General features: G+C 29.6%; 3 protein-coding genes across 4 annotated transcripts; 1 reads left to right on the forward strand and 2 right to left on the reverse strand.

Annotated features, from left to right (window-relative positions):
- The first annotated feature begins 4,312 nt into the window (after nt 1–4,312).
- Nucleotides 4,313–5,944, forward strand: LOC111039040. 2 transcript variants are annotated; one of them, XM_022322319.1, is made up of 3 exons: nt 4,313–4,434; nt 4,508–5,547; nt 5,611–5,944. In XM_022322319.1, the coding sequence occupies exons 2-3, from the start codon at nt 4,563–4,565 to the stop codon at nt 5,877–5,879; spliced, it is 1,254 nt and encodes a 417-aa protein (XP_022178011.1). In that variant the 5' UTR covers nt 4,313–4,434; nt 4,508–4,562; the 3' UTR covers nt 5,880–5,944. The 2 variants fall into 2 exon arrangements, with proteins under 2 accessions (XP_022178011.1, XP_022178010.1); XM_022322318.1 differs by having other exon boundaries at nt 4,508–5,944.
- Nucleotides 5,945–8,158: 2,214 nt separating this feature from the next.
- Nucleotides 8,159–13,830, reverse strand: LOC111039038 (growth arrest-specific protein 8-like). Its single transcript, XM_022322315.1, has 9 exons — nt 13,590–13,830; nt 13,278–13,513; nt 12,221–12,338; nt 12,013–12,156; nt 11,656–11,916; nt 11,387–11,554; nt 10,018–10,104; nt 9,715–9,924; nt 8,159–9,116 (listed from the first exon to the last, which is right to left on the reverse strand). Exons 1-9 carry the CDS (start codon nt 13,590–13,592, stop codon nt 8,925–8,927), a joined length of 1,419 nt encoding a protein of 472 aa, XP_022178007.1. The 5' UTR covers nt 13,593–13,830; the 3' UTR covers nt 8,159–8,924.
- A 110-nt stretch (nt 13,831–13,940) lies between these two features.
- Nucleotides 13,941–23,547, reverse strand: LOC111039039. Its single transcript, XM_022322317.1, has 6 exons — nt 23,092–23,547; nt 17,370–17,534; nt 17,105–17,203; nt 15,556–15,677; nt 14,335–14,511; nt 13,941–14,272 (listed from the first exon to the last, which is right to left on the reverse strand). Exons 1-6 carry the CDS (start codon nt 23,135–23,137, stop codon nt 14,186–14,188), a joined length of 696 nt encoding a protein of 231 aa, XP_022178009.1. The 5' UTR covers nt 23,138–23,547; the 3' UTR covers nt 13,941–14,185.
- Between the last annotated feature and the right edge of the window lie 3,097 nt (nt 23,548–26,644).

The following is a 26,644-nucleotide window of genomic DNA, read 5'->3' on the forward strand; positions in this document are numbered from 1 at the left end:
ACCCACATAAACGACTGGCAACACCACATTGGATTCTGTAAGAATTTTTGTATCCGTTTGTACAACTGTATTAGACTGTGTTTGAATTTCCTTTTCGAGGGTTCATAACCATACAATTTGGCCTGAAAAAGCAGCGTTTTGCCAGTCTACTTACAGCTTACTAGCTTGCACCTACCTTGGCCAAATGTTAATACACGGCGTTTTATGTAATTGAAGACATGATAATAATAAATTTATAATTCCATTCCCATTTAAACTTTATTTGTATATGGCTATACATGTCTGAAATAGATAAAATAATAACAATATTAATAACCAAATTTTACAAGTTAATACAACTGTGCCACTTAAATTATTTTCAATAACTTAGATTTTGTATACCATTTGAAGTGTCCTGTGTCGACATCAACTTATTTTATTCAAATGCGAATCACCTTTTTCTCGTAAATTGTTAATTTATGATTTTTTTGAAAATATTAACGTATCTAAATTCTAAATCATGATTGACCTATGGTATATTATAATATTACATTATTATGTTTTTTTTATTTTACCCACCACGGCTTGACGTTTCCGTTTTTTTTTTTTTTTTATTATAATCCTTGTTTCGATTATTCATTTGTTTAGTTTCCAAAAGTAATCATTCTTTTTGACAACACTGTAATTATAATATACAAGACACGCATTATTATATATTACACATACGAACCTGTTCTCGCTTTTATTAATGCGGAGGGAAAAACTACAAAATAATAACAACATGATATAAGGTATACCTATACTTTATAGTTTATACCTATATAATCTATATAGTACCTATGGGCTATGGATCACACATCTGATAAAAATATAGAACGACGACCATAAATATTGAATTCACTCAAATTAAGTTAATTTATTTTTGTGACTATTAACTGTGAGTATTGAGTTGTGGACGGTTTAAGATTTAACCAAAAAACTTAATTATTAGAAAATAATTGGTTGGTATAGTCACTGTAAAGTCTTGATCAGATATTCAAAGGAGAGGGAGAACAAGACCATTAGGCCCCGGACTCCATTTTAGGACAATTTCTAATAGCCTCCTCCTGGTGGACTTGTGTGTTAGTTAGGTAATAATGCTTATGTGATTAGGATTACCCAATAGTCTATCTATGCTAAAATCTTTCTTTATGAAATTGTAATAATACAATTTTATGTTTCTGTACTTAGTAATTATATTATATAAGTATAATGCTACGTTTTCAGTTATCTTAAATGATAATAACTATAGTCGTTTATATTATTGTTGCGGTACCAATGTTAAAAGATTATTGATATAAATATCAAAATGGCTTCGTAGAAATCTGTTTTTGCAAGTATTGACGTGTTATAACAGAGTCAGCCGTTGACTATATTATAGTTTACAGCAGGGGTCAGGCAAGTCAGCAACATTTTTGATGTCAAGGGCTATAGAAAATAATTATACATGTTTTAAGTGCTACAATTTGAATATTTTATTTTAAACAAAACTGTATAGTGAAATCAATTTTTTTTAATTTTCAACTTTCATACTACCTACCTGTATGTTAAGTATTATTAAATCATGTAGAACTGGGAAGTCTGGGAAGGCTTTGCCCCCTAGTTGTATTAATTTCCCCCTAAGATTTTAAATATATTCATTTTTAAATCCACCTAATAAAAAAATTATCAAATTAAAAAAAAAATTAACTATGGAAATATAATAATTATGGTAATCAGTGTACGTTTTCTAATAAGTAATAAGTAATAATTAATATCAATTTATAGAATAATCAAATGTTGTCAAAAAAAAACAGCCAAAAAGCTTAAATGATTTTCATATTTTCACAACCTTGGATTCTGAGCCGCAAAATACGAATGAATCAAATCAAATTACAGATATTTATCGTAAGAGTTGCACTGATTATTATCAAATTGTAGATTACATTGTTACTAACTTAAAAACAAGATTCTCACCTGAAAGTTTAAAAATGGCTTCATTTCTTGATAGTTTTCATAAACTGAACTATAATCAGAGTAAATATTTCATTGAACATTATAAAGTAATAAGTAAATATTCTATTGCTTAAGATTGAATTTATACTTGTTACGTTTAGATAAATATACCTATTGTTTTCTTTTTTCTTTTATTTGAATTAAGCCTCGGCAACTATGGCCATTGGCAATAAAAGTTTAACTCTAAATTATTTACATCTTATATAAGTTACATATTAAATACTATTGACAAGGTTGGACTTGGTAATAAAGATTATCATGTGTCTTATGTTGTCTGGGTGGAGAGCTTCTGACAGAATGTTTAAAATACCTGCTTCTCGTCTATCCGTTTCATATGAAAGGCATTTAGTGATGATGTGTTTGATTGAGAGAGGAGTACCGCAGCTGTATTGTTTTATTTGTAGGGTCTTGTAAATGCGGATGTAGATGCTCTTCGTTCAGAAATATTGGTTGCAAAACACTGTCTTACACGTACAAAATTAAATTTTGATTTAGAGGAAGTAAAATTAGTTGTAGATTTAAAAGTATTTCCAAATTTATATACTTTTTTATAATATTTTCTAGTACATGTGAAAGGTCTTTTTCAGCTACGAAGGAGATAAAAATAGAATACGCACACCTATGCATCAAGATAGATTTTCAAATGCTTCTGTGATATATTTAGAAAAGGTCATTTCTGGTTGTATTAAAAATGAAGACATATTAAATAAATTCGCTATGTCTAATCATTCTTTGGAATTATAAGATTTAACACTGCGTAACTATGTTATTTTATTTTTATAATTACAAATAAATGATTAATTAGCATTGAGTTGTATATTATTGTATTTAATTTATCAAGTATTTTATTTTTTCTGTTGAGTACCAAACTAAATGTTTTTATAATATATTATTACCATAAAAATTATAACAAGTGGTGAGGGTCTGTGGGGGTGGAGCCCCTACGGGTATGTATTGATTTTATAAATTTAGCTCCCCCTCCCTCAATCTGCAATTGTCCAAATTGCGCCTATGACTCGCTGTCCAATACACAATCTCATTTTTTGAGACTGCTTCAACAAATTATCAAAATACTTTATATATTGAAAAGGAATTTGCAATAAATGTATGTACTTTGTACTTACTAATATTGTAATTGAAGATGATTCAATAAATAATATAAGAATAATTTAACACTGGTTAATTCCGGTTGGACAAACGAATGTTGAGAAAACTCCGATATCATGAGTTGTAATGACATTAGTTGATCAAATTTGCTAACATTTTGCAAATCTTTGTGACTATTTTTTATCATATCGTGTTATGATGATTTAGGATAAATATTATAATATTAATTTGCTTCTGATACCAAACAATTTTGGAACGACACTGTCACACTGATCACTATTGTCTGCCACTATAGCATAAACAAAGGGGTTGTTGTATTTTGTCTATTACATGATAACATGTAAGGGGGAAGTATGTAATCATTACATATGTAATGTAATGATTAATACAAGAATTCACGAATACATTAATACTATTTTTTTCATCTTACATAGGTAATTAATAAAATATTACAATATGTATTTTATATTAATAATAAATAATATAGTCCTTACTCATTTTCGATTTGATCATGAACAATTTTCGTGATTTAAAATATATATTAAAAATGTATTAGTACTTAATTTACAACAATAATGCCGCTTTGCATAAGTCCTTGTAATTAAATAATAACACCTATTCTATAGAATACGGTGGTACAGACTAAACCTAATAATTTTGGGTACTTGCTGCTATGCAGTATGCACGGTCTCATAATTATTAAATTATTAATATCTAATTGATAATATTTTATATCATGCGGTATGCGCGGTGCGCAGATGCACCTATGCAACTATATTAGTGCAAGTGACAGTGACTAATTAGTAATTGCAGCCACATAGGCTAATGCCGTCAGCCGTCACACATAGTAAAATAGTAAACAAAACAAAAACAAGATTTTCCCATCATAGACGGGACTATCGGGAAATTGTTTTTAAAAACATAAACACTGTTTTGTTGTTTCTTTGAGGCAACCGGAGGAGTATAATATCACAGCAATAACATTAATATTGTTAAGTGTTGGTACCTTATGTTCTTGTTGCTTTGATAATTAATTATAATAATTAATAATTATGGATGACGATGCGCCATAGATTATAGCAACACCACAGTGTAGTTCTATGGCAACACCGGTTGTGGTGGCGGTCGAGTGGCGATCTCTTGTTCCGATGACGCAACCGAAACGCATCGGCCCGAAAACGTTGTGATACCGATAACGGCGATAACAACGTTATCAATGCATTCAAGACTTGTTTAGTTACGGCAATTTTTTATTCGATGTCACTAATGTCAGCAAGTTGCCGGTCGGCGTACAATGAACATTACATGGTTTAAGTAATTAGAAGAGTCTAAAACTTCGATCATAATTCTATATTGGTTTATATATTAATCTTTGATCATGTTACAGAATTGAAAACGTACGCACCTTGGACTTTGGAGAGATTTAAAACTATCTTGTGGCGATGGAAGTCGATGAACCCAATTACGAATTCTCGACGTTAAAGTGTCAGTGGTCGTTAACGGATTCACCCACCGTCACAGTACACTTGAAAGTGGCATTTCATGATGAGGCGGCTGACGATCAGACACGGATGGCATTGCAGGTAACTTCGATTGTAGACGACAATTTGAGTGACTGTGTAGTCTACAGGGGATTTGTGATTGGCAACAAAGCGGCTGACCAGACCCTACATTCGGGGGTCCGCCATGACGACGACGATTCGGCAGCCGTCCGTATCTGGTTAAGGGATGCGCGAGCGGCGCTACTTGGCAGTGGCGACAAGCCGACTACAGCTGAATACGAATATCATTTGCGACGTGAAGACCACAACGACGACCGACTGCTAACGTTGGCATGGAAGATCAAACTTCGTCCATTCGGCTTGGCAACGCTTGGCATGGTTCAGATGGCAGGAGAAACTGCGACAATGTCACTGACATGCAATTCGTTCATCACACCATTGATTGGCATGCTGTCTGCTGAAAGGAAGCAAAAACAGCAGTCGGACCTAGCGACTGCTGACCGCGAGGGATGCCTGTTGGAAGACAATCGTCGGCTGCTGAATGAATTACAATTGATGTCCGAGGGCCGGCGGCTAGAGGACCAGCGGCTGATGGCGCAGTTCGTGGAGGTATTGAATGCAAAAAAGCGGCAGATAGTTGACTTGCAACATAAGTTGGATGAATTGAAGCTGGAGCCAGACATGTCGCAGCCGGTGGCCGTTGAACAGGAAAAAGTGATAGTTCGACAACGACGAGGACGTGGCACCTGTCGTGGTCGACCTGGGCCGATCAAAAAAATTAGACGTTCCACAACTCATGGTGAGAACAAGAAAAAATTGTGTTCCTCCTCGTCCGAAGACGATAATGCCACTCTACGATGTATTAATAGTAATAATTCCTCTGGGTTGGAAGAAATAGACAAATTGAACTGTGATAATACTTCTGGTAATGTAGTGATAGATCCTAAGAATTTCCCAATGTCCACTTCAATACCAGTATCTATTACAGATGAGAATATACCAGTATCTACTACAGATAAGAATATACCAGTTGATCCCAGGTACTTTGCTGACACTCAAATAGATTCACCCAACAGTTCACCGACGTGGTTACAACAGCCATTGACAAATTCACCTAACAGTTCACCGACGTGGTTACAACAGCCATTGACAAATTCACCTTTGCCTCAGCTGCAGCCTTCAATAAACCAACACAGTGAACACCAATTACCAAAAAAAAAATCTGTGCTCGATGACCTATGGAATGGAATTGTATAACTGGTAATGTTATATTCAATCAAACAATCGCATACAATCTTTACTGTTTTTTTTTTTTTTAATTTACAAATGTTTTTATTTTTAACATTTTCATTTTTGTATCATTGTTATTTGTTATTGCATACAGCAACCTATTCCTTAGGTATGAGGTATACATTGTTGTATAAAAAGTATATAAATGTTTGAACATAAGTATTTTTAAAATAGAATAGTATTTACAAGCTAAAAGCCAACAAAAAACTATATGTAATCAGCTTTATGATTTATTTAACAGATTATGTTATGTTTAAAGTATATTTTTGTATAAGTATTGGTATATATTTTAATTTTCAATTACTTTAAACCTTTTTTGAATGTATATTCAACAATTAAGTTTGATATTATTTTAAAGATGTTAAATTAATTATTTAAGAAATATTTTGTTAATGTTAAATTTAAGTAAAAAACCCATTTTTTATTTTTTAATGGTCACTGCAAAGACATCAAAATATGTACATAATGTTCATGTTTTGTTAAGTTATTTAATGTACACTGTAAAAGTGTAAAGTATAATAATTAAGGTGTATGAAAAAATTAATCAATTACAATGTTATTAAATATATTGATATAAAATTATATTATTTTAATATTTAAACATTTGCACACAACTAGGGAGTTACATACATCGACAGATTTCTTACAGGGCATTTAGTTGTGTTTACCATAGTAAAGAATTCTACTAAAAAGACATGTTCAATAGCATTCTTGACAGTAAGATGGCTTTCTCGCAAACGTATATCATGTGTTAGCATGGGATATGGGGATTTAATTAATAACACATTTGTATAAACAGTTAATAATTCCATTTAAAATACTCATAAAATATTTAAATGCACTTAAAATATTCAAATCCGTGTAAATATGTAGTGAAAAAAATTCTATACTGCAGACATTTATAGTTCATGTATTGAGTTTTATGTAATGACAACGTTTTATTTTATATGAACTTTGAGATCACCACTACTTTTGAAAGAAAAAAGTTCAAAAACATAATATATTTTAATAATTAAATTTTTCCAAGTGACTATAATATTGCCTACATAAAACCCCTTTAAAATCTCAGTAATCTTATAATATACTATTATAATACATTTATATTATTATACTCCTGCAGTCCTGCTATAGATAATGTTCATATCAACAATTAGCTTTCTGAGGAAACAACTCTTTAACTACCTATTTACTTATGACAAATATAATTATAATAAGCAGTGTTGGGACTATCGGTGAGTTAATTGTTATTCACTTCTTATTTCAAGACTTTAAGTACCTACACAAAATGACACAGATAGAATGGCACCAATGGTTCTATGATAGATAGATCATATTTATAAAATATGTGTAAAATGCCTTCTGAAAAATTACTAAAATAAAATATTGGAACATTTTTTGTAGGTAGGTACCTAGTAGGTACTCTGCAACGTTTCTTACCTACCTACCTACATGGCTAAGTATTATATTATTTTAACCCAACAATATTTGTTCTTGTTGTTCATTATATAAATGACAGTTAAAGCTAATTTATATTCTATACAAACTTTGAAAAGATTAAAACATCCACTAAATATGTAGGTACTTGTATTCCTGACTGCTGATTGTCGGTACTGTACCACAGAGTACAGTTTGTAGTCCAGAATGTCCTTATTCAAGTTAGGTAGGTGCCTAAGTATCTTAAGATTATTCAACTAATGGTAGTTTTAATCTTACTTTTTACAAGCTTTAGTATACTGATTAGTGAATAGGTATTCTTTCATAAGAATCTGTAGAGACAGACAGACAGTTGAATGTTAGAGTAAATAATAGAAGTCGTCAAAGTTGGCATTTACCTCGGACGCATGGATAGTATGCTAGTTGATTTGAAAATAGACAAGCGCTTTATACATTATTATATTATTAATTTTATTTCTTTTTCAACTTACAAATTAAATTAAATTTGGAATTCATAGAAAATAGTAAGTAGGAGTTGGACAGGTACTTACCTACTTTTGTCAAGAAACAACGGACTGTCATAGTGTCATTGCGAATTACGATGATGGGTCTCTTCAAGCTCGGATTAAGAAATGTTGAGGCCAAGGGGACAAAGTTTTAAATGAGGCCCCTATACAAAAAAAAAAATAATAATGTACCTACCTATGTATTTTATATACCTATAATAATAAATATATTTATAATACACACCAATAAATAATTAAAATGTATCACATTATTTATAAATATTATAATTTAGAAAATTTTTCCTTCCCATTTGTTTGATAAAATTGTTTAATACCTAATTGTTTGAAGAATGTTGTTTTCAGATGCCAATACCATAAACGCAGTACAATTTTCTTGGTTTAGTATTAGACTGTAATTTTGTTCTTGATTTTATTGAGTTTTGAAAAAACTCTTTCGGCCGAAGAGTTTGATTTTGGTATAGTTAAATACATTTTTTTTTTTATTTGACTCAATTGATTATACCTATTTCTGTATATTATCAAGCATTATTGTACAAGTCTGTAGCCTTTAATATATTTTAAAGATAGCTAGCTATCAGGTATGTATTATGTAGTTAATATTTATAATTTTATAACAATATTAAATTGTAACAAATCACAAATGTCGTCAGTAATAATCATGAATTTTGTTTTATGTGATTTGTGTAATGTTATAGCTCATAACCAAATATGTAATGGAAAACTGTGAAAACCCTTAATAAATTCCAACTATCGAGGCAAGGGGGCCAGGCTCCCTCCCATAATCCGAGCTTGAGTCTCCTCGTACTTACCTCTGACCATGGGCTTGCCTACTAAGAAGGTCAACCGTTGACGAATAAATTTAACTACTATTTATGTACTATAAGCTATTATAATATAGGCATAGGTAATATTAATTTGTGAAAAAATCGTAAAAACCAAACGACCAAACATGCCGACATTGCTTCGTTTTGAAACAATACCAAATTATAATTGAACATTAGTAATTATGTAAATATTATTATAATATTGCAGTTGTAATAGTCGTTGATCGTCAGAGATTTTCAAAATATTCATGTTTGTCGTCAGCGGGTACCAATTCAAAAACGCTGTCGTCGTAGCCCCGTATACCGTGATGTCGGAGAGTGTCTTTGAAATGCTTACACAGCTCGTTGTACTTCTGAGTTATAGCTGCCAGGTCGTTCCATATCTGTTCGATCAGTTGGTTTTTCTTATCCAGCAAAGCCTGAAAAGTCATGCAGCATTATTTAATAAAAATAATAATAAATAAATATTATATTATTTAATTAATTCAGCCTTTTTAATATTTCGTTAAAGTAGCCTAAACATAATATGGCTAGCCAACAGCTATATTGTCATATTAACTGTTAGGTATAAAATTAAAATGTACATTTTGAATATCGCAAGTCACGGTCGAGACCATCAAAATTATGTGGCAGAAAACAAAACCACAACAACTACAAGCACTTGATTTTTTCTCCCTCCAAAAACACAATTCTTAAAAATTTTAAATGCATCCAACAAAAACAATTTGCACTAGATGTTTAATTAATGTTTGTACTTTTCTTGTCATTAGAATAAAATCTACCTGATATAATAAATCATTATTTTTCAAACGTATACCTACTATTATTTAACAATAATACAGGTATTTGTTATTGATTATTATAAATATCTGCCATGAAATTTTTTTATTTTACACTTCATCCATATACACTTAGACATTTCGTGCTGCAAGTGTAAAGTACTTAGGTTGATCTCGTATTACCCCTCGCCCAGCGTAAAGCGTTATTTTATATAATGCACAGGGGGGAGGGGGTTACCTCAGTTTTTGCATTCATGGCCATCGCAATCGAAGTGTCCGCCGACGTGGCTCCGGTTAGACGGGCTATCTGAGCCTCTTTTTCCTCGACAGTTTCTCTCGATCGCTTCAGCCGACGTTCGACTGCTAACAACTTTTTTCCGTGCTCCATCTGCAGATGCATTAATTTGTCCGAATACTCATCCTTTGCGTTATCTAAATCGGTTTGCATCTAGAAGTCGTCAAATATTTCATAAATGTTCATTTAAATGAACTTAGCTTAAGTCGGAAATAGCTGATTATTGGTGTCTCAAAAATTGCTCACTTTCTCAGAAATCATTTTCAGCTCGTCGTAATCCACCTGAAGGTCCTTGTACTTATCGATTGAATGTTTCAACCGTTTAGTTAGAACCTATACATTCAAAAATGTATTATTTAGATATAATAGTTTTATATGTACTAGGTATATTAGTACTGGCTGCTAACATATATATTTTATTTTTGCCGCCCAATTTAACTTATTGTACATTCGTACCTCCATACACTTATATAGTTTATAATAAAAAAAAATGGTATAGCACCTACTACTATAAAAAATGCATTACTAATTATAGGTTATATAGCCAATAGGTAATAATTAATGACTATACAATAAAGATAAAGTAAATAGTATTATATTATAGTTCTTTTGTAAGATTAAATCCTAAATCGATTAAATCGAAAAAAAAAACGTTTAGTAAGTTATAAATTTAATTTCTATAATAGCATTTACTGTATATTTTTATTACACAGAAGAGCAATTATTATTAATGAATATTAATGTGTGGTTTTATGCTTTTATCAATAATTGAATTAAAATCATATGTTTTCATACACTGTATGGTTAAATCTCAACACCTAAAATATAATAATATCAATATGAGTAATGATGTAGCTGATGTAGGTAGTAAGTAGCAAGGAATAAAATCAAAGTGTAAATATTATATACTTACACATAAAAATAGTTTATTTATTCGATTTTTTAAAATGTAGAACAATTATTAGTCTTGACTCTCGAACTCTAGACAATTAGGCGAAATAATAAATTGTTATACCTAATTTTGCATTCAAATAACTATTATAATATATTGTTATCTAGTAATAGTTGAATAACTCAAAGTAATATAATTTTTGTAAAATAAAAAAAAAATTAATTGATGTAGCGTTTGTGGAGCTTATTAAAAATATGTTATACAACAATGAAAAATAATAATGTAACTTCCTATTTATTCATTAAACATGCTTTGTATTCGCATTTTTATGTTTAACTGCATTTATTTATTTTTAATTTTGAACATCTTATAGCAGGATCGTTACATTAACATAATCCGATTTTTTGACGTTTTTACTTGGCAAAGGATAAAATAGTTGTTAATGATACAACTGCAGTCTGGTGGCTTTGTGTATATAAAAACAAAAAATAATAGTTAAACTAAATTTCCTCTATGACTTATTTAATACAAAAATCAACAATCTAAATAAGGCATAATATTTTAGTGATATAATATCTTACAATTACTGCATATATGCTCAGTTGAATCAAATAGGCAATATATTTTTATGTATTTTTATATAATATTTGGAAAATATGTATATACTTATATGCACAGTATATTTCGATAATATTAAGACCACTATAAACAGTACAAACTTACCATTAACCGTTGTTTGTCCTTTAAGTAATTACACATTTTTTGCGTCAATTCCTCAACGGTAATTTGTGCTTCTTTTAACGGTCCTTTTAACGATTCGTTTTCTTTCGTCACTTCTTTCAGATCCATTTCCGCTCTCTGCTGGTCTTCTTTTAACTCCAATAACTTTTCCTGCAAGTCCAGAGTCATCAATATTTGTAGTCTATTTAATAGAATATTACTTAGGTATATAATAAGATATATTAAAGTATAAGTGCATGAATCTATCAAACCTTCAAACTGGCGATTAATGTCAAATTGTTGACAGTTATGTCATTGTAATGTTCTTTCAAGTTGTTGAAAGCGTTGTTGTGGTCTTCGATGATTTCTGCTATGCGCTTGTTCTTCCTCGCTTCAGTCTCAGCCACTTCCACTTTATTCTTTAAGTCCATACGATTCCTCAAGCTTTCCATACGTTTTTGATACTTGCCTTCGATCACTTGACAGTCAGAAATAAATCGATCTTTCAATTCTCTCATAACTGTTGCATGTTCCTATATTATATATTATACAACGGAAACAAAACTCAATTTGTTTAATGTCATAGACATAATTTAAATAAAAGGTTAAAGTATTATTATTATATTTACCAATCGGATATTGTTGATTTCCTCTATGTGTCGTAAATTTATTTCGACAATTTCTTGTTTGAGAGCGTCGTTTTCTTTAACTAATTCTTCTTCTTCGTTTATATGTTCGTCGTTGGCAATTTTCAACGAAACCATATTTTCAGCCTATTATCTGTAACTTTTTAGTACCTATATAAACGTGAAATAACACAAAACAAAAACAACTCACTTGCACTTCGGATAGATGCACATGCTGTTCGTACATCAAAAGTTTCAACTTTTGTTTGTAAACTTTGATTTCTTCCTGGTGCTTTTCCTCTATGTCTTCAATTTCTCTATCTTTGTTCCTGTTATAAACAAAATTGAATAAATAAATTATGTTTTGATATAATTTTAGATTCCAAAGGATAGATGAATTTATTGATTTCACAATAATGTGTGTGTGTATGTTTTTTTGTGCCTGTTCACACGATGAGTAGTTAAATAATAATGCTTCAATTTTCAACTTCAATATCTTTTAAGGTAGGAAACTGAATCTAGGTGGTGCATTCTAGAAGTCGAAATTCCAGGAGCTTTCAAAAGCTAGGGTAAAACGGCGGGGAAACAAAAAACCTAGGGAAAATCGTAAATTTTTCGGTTTTTGACAAAAATATAATTTTGGTTTTTTTTTTCTCTAAAAAATGTACAGTAGGTACATAAAATGTTCACTGGATGTTTATACTAGCATTTTTTATACACCACACAATTTTCAAAATATTTAGACTCATGTTGAGCTATTTAAAGGTATATGCAATTTTCGATTTTTAATTATTATAAGTTTTTTAAAAATGTATTTTCATAAAAAATCAATAATATGATTATAATTATATTTATATATATTATATAACCTAACCTAACTAGTAAATTAGCAAATTCACATAAAATGATTTTCTTATTTTGTTGTTATTTAAAAATTATTAATCTTAGGAACTTGAGTACCTATAGGTACACCGTTATATTTTATACACATGATGACATTTTAAAATTAATTTGACCTACTGTCGTACTAATACCATAAGTAAAATAAATTACTCTAATCACAATCATATTATTAAATGGCAAATATACTTAGTGATATTATAGGTTGTCTTGTCTCAGAATCGTTTTTAGTGTATAATGATTTTATATAATTTTAAATTTAACACAGTCACTTTCTAGACACCGTATGTACAACCAACCTACGCTTATTTTTATCATTATTATTATAACTAGGTACCTATTTTATAACTTAAGAATTTTTGACTTGCCTCAATGATGCTCTATTTTCTTCCAACTCATGTCTCGTGATTTCCCAAAACGTTAACACTTTATCTCTTTCAAGTTGAAAAAAGTTCCTTTCTTCTCTTTCGCGTTCCAACTCTTTCTTCATTCTAGCTGCGAATCCTTCAAGCTGTTCTCTGGACATCTCAGCCATAGAAACGCCATCCACAATCCCGGCACTCGTACGGCCGCCTTTGCTTCCTTTAGATTTCTTTTTTGGTGCCTTAAAATGAATAAATTAAAGATAAACACAATAAAATAAGAATGAAAATGTATTCACAAAAAAGTTATGTACTTACCATTTTTAACAAAAAAAAAAAGTTTAACTACACGTATAAATGTATAGCAAAGGAACTAGGATCTATCAACGAACGATATCTGTATACGAATAATGTATATATTTAAATATTTTTCATACATGGGTTTCATTCAAGAATATGCTCCTTGGCCACTATAAGATTATAATGTGTTTTATCGTTAGATATCAGTACTAGGTATGTTACCTAGTTACAACAACAAAACAGTAAATACGTCATGAGTCTCGTCTAATGCACACAAATCACAATGTTATTAATATCGTCTGTTAACAATCTCGAGAGTATATTAATATATAGTTAGCTGGTATATATATATACATAAATAAACTAGAGTTTCTAAAATAAAACAGTTTATTTGTTTGGTAATCATTGTTACGAGTAAATAAAATTAATAATTAAACTACTAATTGTAAAAAAAAAATGTATTAAGAATCAACAAACATTTCAAAAAACATAAAAAATAACATTAACTTAAGTTTAAACAATAATTAACACTAATAAGTTACACGTCATGGTCATTCGAGTTTTATATAAGCGTTTCGTATATTTGCGCAGTAATGTTATAGTATTGACGTTGATTAAGTTTTATGAAGCTCGTAAACGGATAGGTAACCGGAGAGAAATTTTTCTATTCTCATCCTTTGAACAAAATCCAAAAGTAACATCTAGAAATTAAAAACAAAAAATAAATGCATGTTCCAAATAATTGATAATTAAATTAATTTACCTTTTTTTCTTCTGTGTTCACATTCAGACATTCAGCGAGTACGACGTATGTAAAAGAGTTCAAAGAACTAGGAGCCACTTTTTTTAAAAGCGAAATCCTCTGGAGACCCAGATCGTACGGAATGTGGAGATATATATGTCTAGCGCCTGTCCAATCCTTCCACGATTCAATCATTACCTAAACATACAATACAATCATAATGAACTGTAATTAATATTTAATGTAACATTTGATTAATAAGAAATTTCTCTATTATATCTATGTATGATACTATGACATATATTATTATGAAATAGAAATTGGTTAATTATTGTACGAGTATTAAAGTACCTTCAATAAAGACCAAACCCAACTGCAGCCAATAGTACAACAAAAAATAAAATAACCAATTGCTGAATAACTACTGCAGTATAGCACAAAATATAATAAAAACGTTTCCACTTAAAACCAATCAAATTTCTGTATACAACATCGTGCAAAGGGACGTCATTCCTTGTTAAAATTGTGCTAAATTTTAGGCAGGTCGATTTTTCTTCTTCTTTGACCCATTAAATAATGTTTTGTGCAGCTAAGAACGCTATATACACTGTATAAAGTCTATTTGGTAACATCTCCTAGTATTACAAATATTTGTTTCTCAGTCAAGAATGACGATATTATTATATTAAATCCTGTACAAAAATGTTTAATGTTATTATAACGACATGATTGCGTATATAACAAAGAAGTGTTAGAAAAAAATTAGATTTTGTCTCAGGGCCATTTAATAAGTGAACAATTCAGAGATGTCCTGATCGCTCCCTCCCTAAATAGCACCCCCCTGCCGTAAAATAAAAATGAATCAAATGTTTATAGGTATCTACAATAATGTTACAACGAAACTGCATAGATACAGTATCGCTGTAATGTTATTGTAAAATGTCTATGATGTTTAAGGACCACGCGTCTATTTCAAAAAAAAAATTATAATATTGTTTTAATGATTACCATAATGGATATCGGATGACTGAAATATTCTACACGTCTTTTGTATACAGTTTGGCATTGATTTTCGAACAAATCATCTAAGCAATTTAAGCGGTAATGTAGATGCAATACATGATGGATGTACGCAATAAAAAAGTGTTCCGATAGTCATTGTCCAGTTTTTATACATATTTCATTATTAACTATCTACCTACAACGTACTATTAAATACAATATGTGCATTGCAATGTTTACCTCCACTAGACTGGTGTCCAGAAGTTTGAATCCAGATACTATGTAAGAGATGCTGTTTGAAGTCGTTACGAACGGTCCGTTTCCATCCTCGCACTCGATACTTTTGATTTCTCGATAAACGCCTATAATATACACGGTATTTTAAATGTTTTATTAATTAGTAATTATTTCTATCGAGTGTAATCATTGTAATTCACCGAAACGCGCGTCCGCCGATAGAATGCCGTAGCGAGGTTTATAATTAATATACTTTGTGTGAAAATTGTCGATGTAAAAACAACTCTTCTAAGATAAGGTTGTGGTGGCGGGTACTCACTTTGTGTAATAAAAATAAATATATGCAGGCTGTATAATTGACTTGCCTCGAGAGTTTATATTTACATTTTTTTTATCGTACAAACGGCACATGGAATAAAAATGACAAGACCGTGAGAATGCATGAATACTGAATACGTTCCTATGCACCGGAGATTTAAAGATGTATGCTTGTTAAGATAAAATAAACTATACAACAATACCTACGTTAGTCGAAATCGACTGGACACATACAGATATTATATAAACATTAAATGTGACTGACGATACAAAACGACTCATAAGTTCAAAAAGTACCTAATCTTCATTTAAAAACGATAATACCTATTCAAATATAGTACATTAATATTATTATATACGACGGTGCTCGACGCGAACAAAATAATATAAATTTGACCATTTTTCGATTTCATTTCTTGTAGAAAAAAATGTTCTTTATAATTTAATTTACCAAAATATTTGATTTATTTTTATACAAACATTGTATTAAATTAACTGTAAAAACGAAAAATAAATTCAGAAATGAGACTTTTATTGGTTTCCCGAAGGTTAGTGATTTTGACTTATTGTTTTTTCTCACTATTATTACTATATATATATGTACACTATACACACTGATTTTAGAGGTAAATATATTTGATTTAACTATCGGCCAAGTTTGAACTTTCATTTGAAATTTTGAACCTATTCATTTTGAATAACTATTTTCCTAATTTATTAAAAGTTTAAGTGAATTATTGAGGGAATTAGGTTAAACTCCTCAAAATCACAAAATGTGTTCATATATAAATATATATAATATTTAAATGGTAAAGTACCATATATAAGTACCTATACATTTAACACATCACTGTAGAATACCATTGTAACATAGTTACATTGCCGTAAACAAAATTTAATTATGTCATGCATTTATTTATAACGCACTAATAAATCAGTTTAATGAAGTAGATTAAACTAATTGAAATGTATAAGTACTAACATCGTTAATGTTAATTTATTGGTGAACAGGTGGGTCCCACCCAAAAATTTATATTTTATTAATAACAAATCACTTAAATCAATTTGACGTGGCTAATTTAGTTTTCTATTATATATTATTATAATATATACTATAAACTTATTTCTGTTAATTATATATATTTTAATATAAACTATAAAGGTAACATAATTTGTATATTTTTTTATTTTAGAATTTATTAGCGTTAATTTTTATATTGACGACTGCTCTCACCTTGATGTAATTTGAAATGTTCATTTACTTCGTTCTGATCTTGTAACACTGACATCAACGTATTTCGATCCTCGGTAAAATGAATGATGGGATAAACAACTGAAAACAAAACAAAATGTTTATAAAACATGTAGGTTAGTTCCATTTCAAAATATTAAAACCATTAGTATTACATACATATTACATACTATTAATACATAGTACATTAATATATTATAATTTATAATACTAAAATTATAGTATATACATTTCATAATATACTGACCATTTTTTTCCTTGCATTTCAAAGCAGTCCCTTTAGTCAAATTGTCTTTTAATACTTCGGAAACGTCTTGTAGACGTTTTTCCGTAACTTGGGAACCATCTCTGGCTGTGGCCGTAATGAAAGAAAACAGAGTCAATGGTCTTCGACTGTTTTGATTTTTTGATTCTATATTATATTATTAAAAACAAGTTAATATAATATTACTATAAATGCTAATTTCTTCATATTATACGAAAGCGATATTATTGTAAACTAATAAGGGATATATTATTTATTATTAAAATTAGTTAATCTTTTTAGATACCTAGTTTAAATAAAATTCTCGGTGATAATTATTCAAACAAAATAGTTTCAAACATTGCTGGGTGACAAATAGAAACGAGCATATTATCACCATTGTATTTGAAAGGTTAAACTCACTGTTTTATTGTAACATTAACAGTGATTCTAAAAATGATTGTCCTCCATAAACTAAAAATTATTAGTTAGTTTGATAAGTTTAGTTATCCTAGTCAAAAGTTAAGTTGGCAAGTTGGAAACGAAAGCGATTATACATGTACGTATATAGTACAAATAGATAAACATACAGATGGATAGAGCATCCAATACTTTTTAAATCTAATTATTTCCAAGTCACCTTTTGTACCCATCTAGAAGATCTTCCATTTTTTATCACTTATTAGTTGAAAAATTCAAATTTAAAAGTTTGGAATAATATAATATTAGTATATATAACAGTTATTTATTGAAAAATATATCAGCAAGTAGTTAATACAAAATATACATAGTATTAATTTAATTTTGTATAAAACTTATAGTTATAATAATAGTTTATCTTTACCCATTGGTAGAGTTCAATTTTGAGTTACAAACTTAAAAAAATAGTTATTTATATGTTTCACTTATAACATTTTTTTACACGCCCTCATATATAACTGCGTGGGATAAACTTATTGAACTAATAAACATTAAACACTTATTGACTTGAAATTGGTCCTGTTTATTAATTATATTGTCTCAATAGTGCGTGGTAACAAACAATTTATTGTACCAATAAAATTAATTAATTTTGTGAAACTCCTTTTAATTTTTATTAATCCGATAAATTGATTTAGTGACCCAATTAGTATTTAGTATTTAATATATATTTATAACTTATCGAATCAATAAACGTAGTGCAACAAATTTGAAGTATATATTGACATATTTAGTTATTTACTTTATTACTATTTATAATTTTTCTTTCCATCTCATGAACAACGTTCAATTATTTTTGGTAACTAAGTGGTAATACTTATACCGCATCTATGTAAAAATGCCATTAGAGCTATCTCGGAGTAAATACCTACCCATTATTTTTTACTAAGCTAATATAATATAAAAACACTAAACTATTTCTATTATAATAATATAATAATAAAATTAGTTTCATTATGTTTTCTAACGTATTAAAATTAAATAAAAAAAAAATAAAAAATCACTTTTATTCAAAAATCACTAGATAACTATTAGTTTTGAAATTTGATGCTGAACTCCGAAGGTACCTATACTTGATACTTTAAATAGTTCAAAAAAGTTTTAAATTAAAAGAAAGTTGAAAAGTCTTAAAAGTTTTAAAATAAGTTTTTTTTAAGTTTTAAATTCTGGTCCTTTCGTAAGAAAAAACAAATGATACTTTAATACTTTATAATTGTATACCTAGGTATTACATAATTTATCTTAATAAGAAGAATTATTATAGATTTTAATACTGGAATTTAAGTACAATACATATAGGTACTATAGATGCTCTTAACATACGCAATATGCACATCATATTTGTACAAACAACTTTGAAAATATTATCTAATTTATTATGTTTACTTACAAGTTACAACTATACACAATTAGATATGATAGGTAACTGAGTAGTAAGTACTTATAACATATTTTAGTAAACCGTGCCTGAACTGTTTTCGAATGTGTCGATTTATATCTGTTTCAGTATTTCGTAATACGCTATATCAATGTATATACGCTTTATGTAGGTATCCAGGGTATCCTACGCCGAAGTAGGTCTATAAGATTCAGTCTTTTTAGGTACTCATGTTTTGCAACATATACGTAAGCAATCTAGGTAAAAATGTCCACATAAAATATTTCTGAGGTAAGATTCTCCAACATAAAAAATGTCCGTGGTTTCATTATCCAAAATAAACTGTCATTGGCAAAGTTGTTTAGAATCAAAAATATAATAATTATATAGATGAAATAGATGATTAACTAAAAATGTATTTACAACTCTGATTTATATTTTAAAAAATGAACAAATTATTTTTTTTTAAGCCAGAAAATTGATATAATTCATTCATTCATTTTTATGGCTGTTAATATTATTAAAAATAATCTTTACCTACTAACTTTATTATAATATTTAGAAAACATTTTTTGATTTTCAAAAAATAAAAATATCCATTAATTAACACATAAACACATATTACTTTCTTAAAATGTATTAAGGTCAATGATAAACATTTTTAAAAAATGTCCATACTCCTTTCATTATCTTTATACATCAGGCATAATTTTTTTAAATTTTTCTTTCAAATCAACATATATATTTTATTTTTTTTTGCTGGATGATGTCCAATTTCTCTTTGACCTAATTTCACTAATTAATATAAATTAATAAATTACCTATTTTTTCTTTAATTCTATTTTATAATACTCTTATTTTTTTTTGATTTTGGACATTTTTGATACTGAATTTTAGAATTTACCACAAAACTTTTAATTTTGAATAATTTTACAGTGAATATTCTTGATCCGGATATTTTTACCATGGACATTTTTTGTATAGAATTTTCAGCAATATAGTATAACCATAATCGCTTTCAAATTATGTACATACTACAATTATACTAGCAGAATGATATAACTTATGAGTTTAACTGTTGTTGGTGTTTCGATAATGACGTGTCCATTCGTTCAAACTTACTGCTTATAAAATGTTATGTATAGGTACGCTTACAATTTTCATAAATTTATTCAACTTCTTTCCTTACGCACCACGTTCGGTTTCTTCGTAGGTATGATAATAGTACATAATAGAATAATTGTATATTATTATAAATATATATAATGTAGCTAAATCGGAACATATAGATATTTATTTTATAGGTGTTATTTATAGTAGTACCTAAACGTCTCGCGCAAATACTAGAAAGTACACCTCTACACGTAATAAGCCGAAGCCGGATTATTTGAATTCCGGCAGTAGACGCGCATTCTCCAGTAAAACAAATGCCGCCGATTGTTTTCTACTGTCCGTTTCACTAAAAATTAAATAAATAAATATAACACACTAATGATAATTAGGGTTGGTGGCCGCCCGGCCTCGGTAAGTTGCGTGTCGGTCGGCAGATCACGAACAGCCAGTAAACACACGACCCGGCCCGATATTATAATAGTTAGGTACACCGTTTACGTGTCTACGATGGGGTCTTTATTGCTAACGAAATTCCGCAGTGTCTAAATTATATTATTTATTGTATACACATTATTCTACATTGACTTGAAACTATACGCGTATTGCCTCAAAACGCATGGCCTTCGACTTGACCTCAGATGTGAATAAATACACGTTTTATTGGTGTAAACGCACCTAAAATATAATAGCCGTAGTGTTTTCCCGCTGCCGCCGCCGTCATAATACACGTTGTCAGCTACCCCGCGTTTTTAATAATTACCTCCTGAACGACATAATATATTACATACCTATATATATATATTATATATAATATTAATATGGTGAAATTGCGATTCAAATTAACTCTTTACCGGTTATCAGTATATTGAAAAACTATTATACGTGACTGCTGCACGCCATAGATCATATTCTGTTTGTTAATATTATAATATTATGTTGATAGTTGAAAATAGTATAAATAATGAAATATGAAATTATATAAATATTAAATATATCATATTATTATTAAATTATTATCCGCGAGTTTATGTTAGTAGGTATAATAACATACATTTATAAATCATTGTGGTTTAATAATAATTATACACCTACGACGAGGTTTTAAATTAGATTACCTACGTATGTCGTATGTATATAATATAAACTATATATAGGTAGTAAGACATATATACGTATAGTTATAGCACATAGATCATTATTGTACACACTACAACGATTGCGGATAATAGCTATGATGTCGTTATTAAAATATATCAAAGCGCTAACATTTACGAGAGATGTATTATTTGAAGTTTGAACTTATAAACTTGAATAATTTAAAATATGACATTTTATTATATACACATTACTGTTAACGATAATATACTGTAGCTATAAACATCAAATATGCCATTACAAACAGATATAAAAATAAAATAATCTAATGTTTGACTCCTTAGAATAATTGATGTAATAAGTTATAAGATACCATTTTGAAACGCTTATATTAATAAATAACAAATACAGTTGAAATCACTATTACCTTGACTTTTGTCAAAATGAAATATCGGTTAATGTTCCCAGAAAAACGCCTATGGTTTACGCATATATGTCTACTGTAAATAAAGTTCTAATGAAAAATCGAATACATTGATAAATGAACAATTTTTAACATGATTTATAATTTATATATTAAATATTATACTAAATATTAATATACAAGGCATTGCGTTTTGCAGTCTGATGATTTTAGCAATAATGGTCATAATATTATATAAGAATCAGAAAAATATTAAGGTACCTATGCAATAAAAATACATAGCATTTTAATTTTTCAACTGTAAATATGAATATATATAAAATTATAAATATTATTTTAATCGTAATGTGAAATGTATACTAACGTGTATTCCATACCATTATAGTTTATTATATATACGATATACCTACCCATAATATTATATAATAAGTACAGAAATGTTAAATTATGTTTTTTTTAATGAAGTCCCTATTTAAATTTCAATAACAATAATGTAATTATCGTGTGTTCCCTCAAATTTCAAATTTAACCGATTTCTATACTGTATAAAATTGAAAATATTATACTTAATAAATAATATGTATTAGATGAGCTATGAAGCATCTTATACTAGTATATCAAATATCAAATAATTTATTTGTTCAGTAATTTACAAAGATGCCTAGATGATAATGTTTAAATTTCTTATAGTTGTTATACCTATTATTTAAGATTATTATAGATAATACTTATAAGTTATAATGCTTACATTATATTATTATAACTTATAAGTATTATCTATAATAAAAACCCGGTTTCTCAGTATCTGTATAACTGTATGTAATTTGTATGTATTATTCTAAACATTATTTTTTCGGTTTTTGTATTTGACAAATGACGAGCATAGAACCATATTATTATATATATTATATGTGTAGTATTGTATTACATACTTGAAGTATACAATGTACAAAACTGTAAAACACAGAGATACGTTTTTAATAATATTGAGAATGATATTGTTCATTGTATTCGAGCAATCATGCGTGTTTCAATATAAACAGAGTTAAATTAAATCGTTTGTTTTATGGATGGTTTTATGAAGATTGTTTTTATTTTCGAGGGCAAACACGTTATTTTATTTGTTTAGTTTTTAAGCAATAAAAATAAGCTCCAGGTGAATTGCGAATTTATCATAGTTTAACTACGTGTATATAAGTAATAGGCATCGTTATAAACTATACTGCTATACTCACGGGAGATTATGTTTAGTTTGAAAGTAGAATGAGATCCGTTCTCCATTTATCATGTTAGGTACACACCACGCGTTTCCGCCGGCTGCACCGCAGTCTCAACACTTGTGTCTATTCAGTAAAATCGTATATGATGGGCTTTTTTGCGTGAACGACAAGCGGACATCAAACACCATTAAAAAACAAATTCTTCAAAATCTAAAAAATCGAACTCCCATCGCACAATAAGATCTATTATTATTGTATTTAATTACACGAACGATTACGCCGAGGTGTTAGACCGTCGTCGGTCCCAATAGACACATCCATGACGGGATAACAACAATATGTTATTGGCACGTATATAGTAGTTATGATATATTATTATAACCGTCAGACAATATTTACACGGTGTCGCTGTTCGCGGGCGATCGAACGGCGAAGGAATGATTTTCGTCGGATACGCGCGGGCCGAGAGCCGCCGCGTGGTACCCGCCCACATTTATCAGGTGCGCCTCTAAACGAAACGACTGTTGTTGTTATTATTGTCATTATCATTGTGGTGGGAATCCGTTTGTGGCCGAAAATCCGCACACCGAAATAATAATAATTATCGATGGGATTCGGCACGAACGACGAACGGCGGTCGCACAATCTCTCGGTCGATCGTTTATATTTATTATACGCGTCTTATAAATTATAATATACCTCCGTCGGGTCCACTGATCTGACGATTATCTCCCGTATACTGTATACACTACTACTATGATCATATTATTATTGTGGGCACTGCAGTGGGTAAAATCCATGTATTATATTATTGTTCTTACGTGTTTTTTTTTTCATCCGATTTCGGACGAACCCTATGCGGCTGTGCACTTTAAATGCACAATATAGATGTGTCATAGTTGTCTTTGCAACAGTTACAATCGATTTTTGTACAGGCTTAAATACGATGACTCGTCATACCTTAATCGGCGGCGGATTTAGGGGAGCGGGGCACCATCCCACATTTTGAACTTTTTTTTTATAAACTACCTTGATATCGGGTATTGCACGTAGAACTAGTATTGATTGTAGGCTACTGTACCAAAAACAGATTAAATTCGTTTTTACCTCCGAAGTTGTTCGTGATAATTACTTGTGGAGTTTTATCATCAAGTACCAACATAGCGCCCACCACAAAATAAATCCTGGGCCGCCACTGACCTTAACATCACAATAAAATATTGTGTGTAGATGTGCCTACTAAGCATAAAATGAAGCTATAAATCGGTTGCTCGATACTTAATGTATTTTAGTCAAACATTATAATTTATTATGGCACGATTACGGCACTTGATGCGTGTTAATAATATTTATGTATAATAATAAATGACACCCGTAGGTACCCACTTCTTTATAATGTAATACAGTGTGCAAATAATATGCGTACCTATTACCTACTATTACGATATTGACACTAAACAATAATTACGAAACCGTTTCTGTTTTAATCTACAATTATTATAATCACAAATCACTGACGTAGATGGGAACTAAAACGATATTCCAGCCACAAATCGTACGGTGAACCATTTGAGTATGCCATTTGAGTATTTGTTCAAATATGAATATTTTATCACATGTTCATAATTATTATTGTGACGAAAAACGTTGGCGCGTTATAAACATGAGTTGAAGAAATAAAATCTCACGTGAACGCATTATAATAATGAACTCGGCGGAATATAATATTTACGAATGTGTACGAATGATGAAGCACATTATATTATTGTACTCTTCAAAGTGTACATTTGAACGTTTTATGAAACAAATTGTATCTAACTATATGTATTTTTACCTCTTCTTTTCGGCGTACGCCTACGTCGACGCGTGCGATAGTACATTTGCCCGCGGGTCCTTATTGTGATGCTGCAGAGTTAACAAAGACGGTGTCTACGCTTGTCGCTTCACTATGTGTATTAGTATTTACTATTTAATGTATATATTATGTATATAGGACACAGGTACCAAATATATACTGGGGTACGTACAACACTACAACGTACGACAATGGAGAATTATTAAAACGAAACGCACGAACAGAACAAATAAACGTAAAAACTAACAATAATGGTGTTACTGATTTTTTTATCTCCGTTTAATAATATAATAATATGCAGATACTTAGTTTATAAAATACGTAATAATATTATTTTTTACTATATGTATTGGTAGTAGATTCGATTTTAATTCTCTACACTATAGGAACACTTATACACCAATAACATGTCGTTGCGGTTTCTCGTCGGTATAGCAGACTATAGGTGTAATAATTTAATACGCAATTTACATATTAGTTATTAAAATATTCGAATGTCAGAGGATTCCCTTAAAAAACATTATAATGCGTACCCGGAGACATTAATAACGCTTAATAATTGTTATTATAGATACAATAATAATATATTGACGCGCGTATAACGACTGAATCTAGAATACTAATATAGTAATATACTAATATAGCACTAGGTATTTTAATAGGTAGAAACACAGTATAATATGATATAATACATAGTTATTAGTTAGTAGTTACCTACCCACTCGGTCACTTGGTTATCGCAGTACGCGTCCAATAATCGTGATCCGATCCTATATAGAAGTATAAAATCCTTTGTAGGTCCGTTCGCCGGCAGCGAATAACGAGTTTTGGTATTTTTTTTTTTTTAATGTATAGAGCAGGCAAACAACTCAACTTTATTATATATGGGTGCAAGCGCACACCCGCGCGACGAGTACCCACGTTGCAGGAGCTAGTTGCCACTGTGCAATTATACCATGTTTATAATATTATAATTATATTGGTGTTCGTATAATACAATTTTGTTATCCAGTGTCGTATTGGCGATTGTACTATGTAGTGAATGGTGCCGGGGGGATATGCACAGTTTCGAAAACCTTGGTTTTTTTTTTTTTTTGGATGAACTGAGCTGCACTCAGATTTGTCTTCCAAATGCGGTAAAATTCACGTTCAAATTAAGACGCCATTTTCATTTAATATAAAAGTGAGCAGAGATACTACTGTATGGAATAGGTCAGCTTTTTAATGAAGTATATATAGCTACTAAAATATCATTTTAGCTTAGGTTGTCAATAAGTGTACAGCGTACTTACAATCGCAAATATTGGTCCTAAGTATTAGGTCCTCTTCACTGAATGCCAGAATTATATACAATAAAAATAAATGATAATAAATAGACAATAGTTGAATTAGTTGTATTGGGTACCAAGTAAACTTCGTATTAATCTATTTTTAACGGAGTAACAGTTTTTTTTTTTTTTAAAGAGTATTTTAATAATGCACATAAATGGCTTAATTGATTTGTACTTCATCAACTATTTTGTGTTTACTAAAACCTGAAATAATATTATAATATTACTGATCAAATTACAGACTACAACAGTGCAATATTTTGCAACTATATAGAGATTCCAAATTAGATCTTTGAAAAATAATTAATCATAATTATGTATAATACGTCTATACAGCCATACAGTATGTAGACAGTTTAAAAACCATAAAATGTTTTGGGAA

Source organism: Myzus persicae, unplaced genomic scaffold, assembly GCF_001856785.1.
Source record: "Myzus persicae strain clone G006 unplaced genomic scaffold, MPER_G0061.0, whole genome shotgun sequence".
NCBI lineage: Eukaryota > Metazoa > Arthropoda > Insecta > Hemiptera > Aphididae > Myzus > Myzus persicae.

Coding starts and splice junctions, on each gene's coding strand:
- LOC111039040 (XM_022322318.1), top strand. CDS start 4,563: ATGGAAGTCGATGAACCCAATTACGAATTCTCGACGTTAAAGTGTCAG.
- LOC111039038 (XM_022322315.1), bottom strand. Junction 12,157..12,220: donor TGCATCTATCCGAAGTGCAA/GTGAGTTGTTTT, acceptor TACAGATAATAG/GCTGAAAATATGGTTTCGTT. Junction 11,555..11,655: donor CATTAATCGCCAGTTTGAAG/GTTTGATAGATT, acceptor CTGGACTTGCAG/GAAAAGTTATTGGAGTTAAA.
- LOC111039039 (XM_022322317.1), bottom strand. CDS start 23,137: ATGGAGAACGGATCTCATTCTACTTTCAAACTAAACATAATCTCCC. Junction 17,535..23,091: donor CAAACTAAACATAATCTCCC/GTGAGTATAGCA, acceptor AATATAATATAG/AATCAAAAAATCAAAACAGT. Junction 14,273..14,334: donor TGAACACAGAAGAAAAAAAG/GTAAATTAATTT, acceptor TTTAATTTCTAG/ATGTTACTTTTGGATTTTGT.